Source organism: Engraulis encrasicolus, chromosome 4 (genome assembly GCF_034702125.1).
Source record: "Engraulis encrasicolus isolate BLACKSEA-1 chromosome 4, IST_EnEncr_1.0, whole genome shotgun sequence".
Taxonomy (NCBI): domain Eukaryota; kingdom Metazoa; phylum Chordata; class Actinopteri; order Clupeiformes; family Engraulidae; genus Engraulis; species Engraulis encrasicolus.
Genome location: NC_085860.1, coordinates 56882374 through 56893130, shown reverse-complemented (window position 1 = coordinate 56893130; position 10757 = coordinate 56882374). Strand labels below are relative to the sequence as shown.

The following is a 10757-nucleotide window of genomic DNA, read 5'->3' as shown; positions in this document are numbered from 1 at the left end:
TACTTTTACTAGGCTACTACTATCACACGCATGCACGCACGCACACATGCATGCACACACAAACATCATCATCATCATCAGCGGTCACTCGAAACGAGTATGACTGTCCTCTCAGTAGGGTTTTCTATTTGTGGGTCTTCAGGTGACTGTGGAGACCAATCCTTGATCCACATATCTTGGTGCAGTTTGGGCAGGGGAAAGTAGAGGTGGTGGGTATTGATGCAGCCTTTTCCATGTGATCCTTACGGCGTTGTCGCTTTGCTTGTGTGGCATGGTGGAGTTCGTTTTCATGTTGTGCTGCACCCTCATGCAATGCTTTCCTCCAGCTATGTCTGTCCCTGGCAAGGTCCTCCCAGTTATTAGATGGTATATGGAATTTCTTTAAGTTGGTTTTGATGTTGTCTTTGTAGCGTTTCTTTGGACCACCAGGGACACGCTGACCCTCTTTCAGTTGGGAGTACAAGATCTGCTTTGGGAGACGGGTGTCTGGCATGCGGATGACGTGGCCTGTCCAGCGGAGTTGGTGCTTCATTATGATAGTTGTAATGCTGGGTACATTAGCCTCCTCCAGGATACTGATGTTGGTGCGTTTGTCCTGCCAGTTGATCTTCAGGATTTTACGCAGGGACCGTTGATGGAATTGTTCTAGTGATTTTAGGTGTCTGCTGTATGTGGTCCAGGTTTCTGCTCCATACAACAGGGAGGGAAGAACTACAGCCTTGTAAACCAGGATCTTAGTTTGGGGTCTCAGGTCTCTGTCATCAAAGACTCTTTTTCTGAGTTTGGCATAAGCTCCACAGGCACAGCTCAGACGGTGGTTGACCTCAGAGTCTATGTCAGCTTTGGAGGAGAGCAGACTGCCAAGGTAGGAGGTAGGTCTCCCTCCTAAACACAAACACACACACACACACGGTTCCAGAAGTCTCATATTTTCAGCTTTTAATATGCACCCACAGTAGTAAGTAGGCTAGTAGTAGCCCACTAAAGTGACACACTTTAAGCATAGCCTTTTGCCAGCGTTCTCTCAAACAATTGTCTGAGTTCACAAGGTGCATTCAAATGTCGCAATGATATCACTTCTGTAATGTAATCAAAGTTAAGCATTCTACATGGTGCAACCAACCCATTGGATGCAGCTCACCTGCCGTCATCATGTGACTCATAGCCTAACCCTTGGCCTTGCATGACCTCGTGACAAGATTGTGGGCCATAGAGGTAGAACACAAGACTGCCGGTGTCACAGCAATTTGCGACAGCACTGGGAAATGGCAAGCACAGCCTCCATCTTGTGTAGGTAGACCTGTGTTCTTCAGTCCATGCAAATCTATAAAGAACACACACCAACTCTGCCAAAAAACGTCCTAAAACTGTGCGAATATGAGGTGAAACATTAATCAAGGATCATGTTTAAAATGTCAGGCTAAATATCTACCCAAAATCATATGTTTAACCATATAAACAATACTATGTGTAATGGCTTGTGTATCATGTAGGCCTATGTATACTAACACCTTAATTTCCTCTGGGATTAATTCCTCTGGGACTCAGTATATTGCACCCATGTTACACTGGTCAGCTATAATGTGCCTGGTCAGCACAGACATTAGGTGAAACATCGACAGTCAGAAAATGGCAGAGGTGGCCAAATTTATAGTGTAAGTATAACACTAGCACATGATATTACATAGTGGTTACACCAGTTATTCCATTGTACCTAATGAGGTAGTTAGCTAGTGTTATTACTGAAAAAACAAAAAATTCTATTTAAAAAAAATGCCAAATTTGATCCAACCAGCACAAAAGCAGGCATCAGCACTCCAAGGTGTTGTCATGCGAGCATCCCCAGTTAAAATGACCCATGCAAATGGCCCTGTGAGCAGCTGGAATGTAGTAGAATGGGGACACTGGGAAATGGTTGTGCTTGGTGGCACAGTGGCTCAATGAGCTAAGACACCGTACCATTACAGTGGTGATAACGGATTTGATTCCGGCCAGAGGTCCTCTGCTGATCCTTTCCCTCTCTCTCTCCCACTCATTTACCACACGCTCGCACTGTCCTGTCCTGATAAAAGACTTAACGCCCCCCGCCTCCCCCTGCCAAAAAATCAATACACGTAGGCCTACTTAACTTATCTATAAACTCACAAACTCATAAACTGACAAAACACACTTCATCACATTTCATCATGTTTTTTGTGATTTCCAGGAATATCTGAAAAACATTTTAAAAAAACAATTGGTTTATATTGTGGGAAAAAAAATACTACGTTCTTTGTGTAGCAGATTCCAATGCATTGTATCCTTGGGAGGATAAAAAGATCTGCAATTTTTCACCTGGAAATAAGTATTTCCCATTAATCATTATGTGATTTGTTTTGTCCTGTTGCTGCAGATTTTACCATGATGCCACTCATTCTGATCTTAAGGACAGCACGAACAGCAACCTAAGAACGGTGTCTGCGTGTGCCCGACAAGCCCTGAAAACAAATGGCCCTTCACTACAATCAAGTAAAAATTAGCTCTAAAAAATCACACGACAACAGGCCAATATTGAGGTGTGGAGTCCTGCCTGTCCCTACTACCAATTGTTCCGTGAGAGACAATGTTTATGATTACAAACTTCAATGTGTTTTGTATATTTTTCTTGACATGGAAACTGTTTTCAAATGCAGGTGTTGCCCCCCTATCAGTTCCCATACTATAAATAGAAGATATGTGGGGAAAACAGCAGCAGGACTTAGGCCTACTTGTCCAAATGTATACCAATTCAACTTGATAATTTTCCTTACAGTCATGTGACCACATCTTTGTGAAATAAATAGACATCCGCACAGTGTCAAAAACCAGTGACTACCAATCCACAAAGGAATGAAGGGCCCTTTGGTTTTTGCCACTTTAATTGTGGCTGTGCTCTGTGCACAAGAACGTTTTGATGGGTGAGTTATGGAAAACGCATTTTATTCTGTGACAAAGTAGGTAGTAGGTATCTGTATCTGTATAGCAGATATTTTTCTGATATGATGAAATTAAGAATAAGTAGCTGACAAACTCTGGCTTTTGATGGCAACAGTCTTAAGAAGATTTAAGTGGTCACAGTTTTTCACACAACATGGTATTGTATGACATGCCTGATTGTCTATTTTTATAGGCCTAAAATTATAGGCTATTATATTCTCTAAACTACATGTAAGTGGATTTCATAACATTAAATGCAGTGTTTAATGTCTTCGAGTTTGGATAAAAAATGTTTTTGAAAACATATTTTCCTTCTTGTTCTTCCATATGCTCTACCTCTCCAAGATTAAGCTCTTTTAAATACAGCAGCAGGGAACCCGTTTTGAACCAAAAGTATGGAATACTTGACCGGTTTTAAGGTCCCTATTCTGGATATCAGTGTCCTACAGAAATGGTGCAAAAGGCCTTACTTCTTGTTTTAAATGACTTAATGGCAGAACTACAAAAGTACACTCCTTGCAGATTGATCTGGAGAACTACTCAAGCTACTATCCACACAAACCAGGGAGAGACATCATTTATCTGCTACTGTATTTGGTTCGACTTAGAAACTGCCTTGCTTTGGACATTAAAATGCTGATGCTTTTCACTACCCACTCTTAGTACAACCATTCAACTTTTATTTTACTTAATTTTATTTTATTGGCTATAATAATAATCATAATAAAGCATGGTTTAAATCGATTTCTTAATATTACTATTGTTGTATTGTTGTTATGACATTTGCACTTGCACTCTGTTATAGTAATGTTTCGTGAATAATTAGGCCTACATTGTTTCAAGTTGGCATTACATTGTTTCAAGTTGGCATTACCGTACATGTTTGTTTTTGCTTGCCTTACCCTCCCTTGCATCTGGGAAATGTGGTCAATGTTGCATAGAAGTGAATCATCTTTTATTCAGTGGTCAGCATAGAATGATGATATATGGTGGTGCAGTAACTTTGAGCATGGGGTAGTTCTATGAGTAGCTTCATAGGTGTTGGTGCTCAAGGGCTGTTGGTGCAGTCTCTAAATAAACAGTGTTTCTTCAGGAGCAATAAGGGTGAGGAAAAATGTTTGTTGGGGTCTAAGGGGCAAAAAAAACCCACCCAGAACCTTAGGACCCAGTAGTGCCCATCTGCAAGGGGGTCGGGATTGTCGTCAAGTAGATGTCCATTTCAATATCTAACCTCCCATCCTCTCCTTGTGTCTGTGCCTCTGGCCTCGCAATGCAAGGCAAGATGTCATTCACGATAGAAGTGTTATTCATTATTTTCTCATTTGCAATCGGAATATTAAAGGGACACTGTGCAGGAAATGGTCAAAAAAGGTACTGCAACTATGCTGCTCATTGAAACTGGGCTGCCTATTGCCAAATTTGATATTTACATGAAAGTTTACTAAGTAATCAACAAGATTTTCTAGCATGGTCCAAGTACAGTCATTTTTGCAGCTAAAAATGGCTATTTTTGGAAATTCAAAATGGCGGACCATGGAGAAGATCCCCCTTTTCATGTATGAAAAGTGCAATTTTTCCAGTCATAATGAATACTTAGAATTTGATGGTGGTGGTAAGTATTCATGAAAAAGGTAACATTAGTGAATGGGCAGCATGAATTCTGGAAATAAACAACTAAAAATCTCACACAGTGTCCCTTTAAATGGGCAAAAGTCCCTCAAAAATGGTTGTGCCCTGGTTTAAAGCAGGGAAACTTTACTTTTTTCTAGAAGGAGGTGGGGGGCGTCAGTGAAGCACACAAGGCCACAAGAGCAAGACAAGGATGGGAGATTAGATAATGAGATGGTGGACTCGTGGTCGGTAAAGACTTGATAGTCTGGCGTCAGTAAAATGGTATAACACTACATAAAATTACACTTCACTTCACAACTTAGTTATTTAAACATAAATGGTATTAGTCACGGTACCTGGAGCAATGTGAGGTCAGATACCTTGCTCAAGGGCACTACAGCCATGGATGATATGGCATTCAAACCAGCAACCTTCTGATTCCAAGACCAAGCCTGATCATTAGGCATCGGCTACCCCTCTATACAAAGCAACCCATTAGGCTACATGTAGCCGATAGTACAGATTCTTAGAGATTACTATTGTTTGATCTACTGTATTTCTAAGCATTGATTTCACTATACTAAACACACACAAACACTCCACTCCACTGTCTCGAATTGAGAACTGAAATATTATGCATTGCACTTACATGCATATCCCATCTCTCCAGGCATCAAGTTCTTCGCATAACTGCAAGAGATGAAGGTGAAATAAATCTTTTGGAGGAACTTTCTCAAATCGAAGAACTTGAGGTAATGCCACACCAACTTACTCAGAGTCTCTAAGAGTAGTACTTGTATAAGCCCTACAAAGCACATTGCACTCTTTGACTTTTGACTTTCTGTCAAATATCAACTTCAATTGTCTCTTTGATTGAACATGTAAATGACAATACGTAGTAGCAGATTCCTCTCCTTCAAAAGCACTCTTTCCCATTTTTTTCACACTTAATCTCAGGGTTTATGAGACTTTTAAAAAATCAATATCTGTTGACAATTTTTCAAGAGCTTAAGAACGTTTTTCTTAAATTCATCCCATTTTGTGACGGTAAATGTGCTAAAATGTGTTAATAATACTACTATCTGAATGACATTTAATCTCACTACTTTATTAAGGAGACCTTTAGTTGTCGCACGACTAAAAAGATATTTCTTCTTTTTTTCAGCTGGACTTCTGGACAGAGCCAGTTCATTCAACTCTTCCTGTGGATGTCCGTGTTCCTTCCCAGAGTCTTGAGATGGTCAAGATGTATCTGGACTCCCATAGTATTCATTACTCAGTAATGATGGAGAATGTTCAGGTCAGGACATGAACAAATGCTAAGGAAAAGTGAATGCTTTTGGGGAAAGCACACAGCTTAGTTTATTGGTTGTAGAAATGCAAGGAAGTGCCCCGGACAGGCCTATACAAACAGACACAGACATAGGCTGAAAATATGGGACATGCTTTATGTTCATACCATGGATTTACAACACATTTGTGGTAAAGCTGACCTCCTTCCACAGCAGTGTTTCAAATAGGTTTACAGTATTTAGTATCTACACTTCCCCAAAGATCTAGTCTGAGTTGTGTTGCTGTGTTGGCCAGTGCTTTTGTGAAAAAGTGAATTTTGACTGAATTTCTATTTGAAATGCTGAATGCACATCTGTGAAAATGTTCCATTTAGCATAAATCATTTAGTTACTTAACATGTCAGGTAGTATATCAGGTCAATTTGAAATTTACAATTGGCTATCATACAGCATTATGGTGAAGGATTTCTTTCATGAAAGTTTGCCAATTAGGGTCTTACAATTGCTACTATTTAAACTTGGGTTGAACTTGGGTTACACTTGCAATACTAAATCTACAGGACTTTAGTTTAGTTACACTACACCCCTTGACATTAAAGGAAATATTATTGTGTTCCGATTGTCCTTTGCGTGATTGGTTGACCAAAAGTGTGTTGCATACTTTTAAGGATGTCCTGGATGAAGAGCAACAAGGGATGTTTGGCGCTCGTCAGCACCAGCTTAGGAGCACAGACGACTATGATTATACCAACTACCACACAATCGATGAGGTCAGTCTGCTACCAAGATCCTCTCATGCAATGGTGTCCAGTGGCGATACTACAATGACTGGTGCCCCAGGTGACGCCCCCTGTGGCACCCAGCCCCCGCCGGCCGGCGAAAAAACGCTAATAACTCCTGATGGAAAATGACACGTGTTTTTATTACAATAGTGCGGTAATAGCGTGGGAATAGTATGATGAAATAGCAGTGATCAGCGATTTTCGTGTCGTTGGGGGCGGGGTTTCGCAATGGTGCCGCCCCTCTCAGGGGCCGCCAGTCGGCCCACGCCTGATGGTGCACCACTGTACCAAAACAGAGGGACCCTTCATGGGCGCGTTCAAGATGGCAAATGCAGCAGCAGTCTGTGCAGGGTGCATGCACACTTTGCCATCACAATGCATAATGGTTACATTGTAATTTTGCAGTACCTGACAAAGAATGCTCCCCTTGACCTAGTGGTTATCGGGAATTGATCTTTAGATCACAAGGTTACAGGTTTAAATCCCACCCTTACCATTAGGAAGAAGGTAGGCTATATCCCTACACACAAATGCTCCTGAGCAATGCACCTAACCCCACAATGCTCCAGCTTTGAACCAATACCCTGTAATAATAACTGAGACACTTTGGATAAAAATGTCAGCTAAATGTCATGTTACGAAATGTAGTAACTCTGAGCTTTGAAATTTCAGATATACAGTTTCATGGACATGCTGGTGGCTGAAAACCCTTCCCTCGTGAGCAAAATTGTAATTGGTCAGAGCTACGAGGGCCGTCCTCTTAATGTGCTGAAGGTAAATCTCTACTAACTGCAACCCAATGTCATGGTTTGTTTCATAGTTAAATAGGAATCTCACACACAAATACCTATATCTATCTCCTAGTTCAGCACAGGCGGATCCAATCGTCCTGCCATCTGGATCGATACCGGAATTCATTCCCGTGAGTGGGTCACTCAGGCCAGTGGGACTTGGTTTGCAAAGAAGGTACAGTTTGTTTAGGTTTCTTTTTTTTTTTTTTTTGGGGGGGGGGGGTTCTTTTTGGATATATTTTGGATATCCAAAAAGAAATATATCTTTAGGACATTTTCTATTTGGATGTTCTTTTATTCAGTATATTTCATTGGCAGGAGATGACATTTGGAAAATGTATTTCCACTATTTAAGCCACTTGATTCACATCTGGTACAACATGAAGTAAAAAGGGTTGAGGACATTTAACAAAAATAGCATGTTACAGATGCAAGGGCACGTGAGCCATGGTTTGTATATAAAGATAGGGGACACTTCACAGTCAATATTTTGAAAAATATTCCCTACCATTATTTACCATTATTTTAAGCCCATACAATTGTTAATATATTATAAGATGTTGCTTGTTTCACATATTTATCAACAAAACTTGTCTTTGTCTTTCATTAGGAATAATGACGTGTTGCAATTTTTTGGTTATTAACATGCTTTATTTTTCCTAGATTGTGCAAGATTATGGGCATGACCAGGCTGTCACTGCAATCCTTGACAACATGGACATCTTTCTGGAGATCGTCACTAATCCTGATGGCTATCATTACACACACGTCTCTGTAAGTGTGTATGTTTTACTGTCATTCCAACCATGGACACGTGGGACATTCAGCTATGAGAATTACAAATATATTTGTACATAATTCTTGATTTTACTCAGAGCACAACCAGCAGAGGAGCCTCTGAAGTCCTAAGGGATCTTTCAGGATGATATTGCTCTATCATATCTGCAATATCTTTAGGGCCTAGGCCATTGAATACTTGAGTTTTAATCTCAATTCTAAACTTAAATGGGAGCCAGTGCAATGACCTCTGTGATCTCAAATGATCTCTGGTCTTTGTTGGTTAGAATTTTAGCTGTAGCATTTTTGCATTAGTTGCACTTCTGACTTATGGCTAAGGCATATAAGTAGATCATTGCCTTTTTATTCTACAAGGAATATAGGCATAGGTTTCTCTAGATCCCATTTAGCTTGCCTACAAAGTCTTTGACACAAGACTATTATATTTTGAATTCTGGGTAAGCACTGGGTTTCTGTCTTTTATCAGACAGACACTAAGTGGTAACATTTCAACCAACTTAAAAGTTCTCGTATGTTTTAAAGAATCGCATGTGGCGCAAGACAAGAAAGCCTAACCCTGGCTCCTCTTGTGTTGGAGTGGACCCAAACAGAAACTGGGATGCCGGCTTTGGAGGTCTGTATAACCATGAGGACACTTGTCTGACATGTTATTTTTCTAGGCTGTATGCCCTACATGCCAAATGGAAGACGTGTTCTTGAGTGCAAAAATATGAGGAAAATAACCACAGTCCAAAGACTTAACTAAATCAGTCAGTTTTAGCAAGAAATTAATGATATGCCAGCCTTGGCTCAAATGGCTAAGTCACTGTATGCCAGGAACCCGGGTTCGATTCCCGCCTGAGGTAAATTCCCAATCCTCCCCAGTCTCTCTCTCCCACGCATTTGCTGTTCATTTTACAAGTATTACTTATAAACACAGAAAAAGTCTCAAAAAATTAAGAAAAGAAATTGATGATATGCCAAATAATTCATGCTTTTCATATTGATATGAAGAAAATGTCCCAGCACATAGGACAGAAGACTGCAAGAGAATCCTTATTAACTCATACAACACTACCAACAGCTGCCAGCAAATGACAGCAGATAATTAAGAATAACATTAAAACCTGAATTTTGCAGACAGCAGCACTGCATTTACCAACCAGACCAGTCATAAAAAAAAGCACCAGACCCAATGTTCATGACACGTGTTCCTCATTTATGAAGATTATTGAATAACTGATGTTGAAAACAATGACAGTGGTGAGCTGAATTTGTAACACAATTCATTCTTACTCTGAATAGCACAAAGGGTTCCTTCATCTGATTAGAAAGGGATATTAGATATTTCTTTTACATTTTTGGTCAAGCAGTTCTGTAGCCAATGGAGGAGGAAGAGGGCATTTAAACACACGGTCACTACTGTATTTTCCTCATCTTTAACTTGCAAACGTATATGAACAAATCTAATAATCCTTACATTTTTAATTATCACTGGTTGGATAACAATATTTTGAACAGGTTCTGGTGCCAGTGGAAATCCTTGTTCCGAGACCTTCCGAGGCCCAAGCGCTCATTCGGAGTCTGAGGTGAAATCAATTGTGGACTTTGTGAAGGCCCACGGAAACGTGAAGGCTTTTGTATCCATTCACGCTTACTCCCAAATGCTTCTGTACCCCTACGGCTACACCAGGACCCCTGCTAAAGACCAAGCTGAACTGGTAGGTCTGAATGGAATTTGCAGAATTTACAGGATTATATGAATTTAATATTGTTTCTTTTCTGAATGGTATCAGTATTCTGATCAGCAACATCTACAAACGATGACGTTGAATTATTAATTAATTGCATTAACAAACATTTTTTTTGTATTTGCAGCATTCCCTGGCACAAAAAGCCATTACTGACCTGGCCTCTCTGTATGGCACACGCTACAGATATGGCAGCATCATCAACACCATCTGTGAGTAACCTGAGTAGTATCACCATTACAGTCATTTGGTGAATAATCAATTAATTAATTATAAGGAAATTAATTAATACAAAAATTCAAACTCAATTTATGTGTGACTTTGTATACAGAAACACCTCAGTGGGGGGGGGGCTAATTTGACTAATATTATTTGACTAATTAATTACAAAGTAAAAAAAAAACAAAAAACAAGTCCCACCCCTAGTTTTTATCCAACCTTATAACTGTCATTTAAAACACATTGAGCTGCATGCATTTCTGAACTGTGCTATATTAACTAAGTTATTATTTTAAAGATCAAGCCAGTGGAAGTACCGTTGACTGGACCTATAACCAGGGCATCAAGTATTCCTACACATTCGAGCTGAGGGATACAGGTCGCTATGGTTTCATCTTGCCAGCCAATCAGATCCTTCCAACCGCACAGGAGACATGGCTTGCTCTGATGGCCATCATGGAGCATACCAAAGCAAATGCCATTTAAAGAAGAAACAAACACTGGAAAATTGAATTAGCTAAATTAAAGAAAATGTGCAACAAATGTGAAATACTCTTTTTTGTGTGTTTACTTTTTTTG

General features: G+C 40.0%; 1 protein-coding gene across 1 annotated transcript; it reads left to right on the top strand.

Annotated features, from left to right (window-relative positions):
• Positions 1–2723: 2723 nt before the first annotated feature.
• Positions 2724–10721, top strand: cpa5 (carboxypeptidase A5). The gene is made up of 11 exons (XM_063197770.1): positions 2724–2936; positions 5237–5318; positions 5732–5866; positions 6527–6628; positions 7313–7414; positions 7505–7606; positions 8095–8205; positions 8752–8842; positions 9730–9929; positions 10087–10171; positions 10477–10721. Exons 1-11 carry the CDS (start codon positions 2869–2871, stop codon positions 10662–10664), a joined length of 1266 nt encoding a protein of 421 aa, XP_063053840.1. The 5' UTR covers positions 2724–2868; the 3' UTR covers positions 10665–10721.
• Positions 10722–10757: the final 36 nt, after the last annotated feature.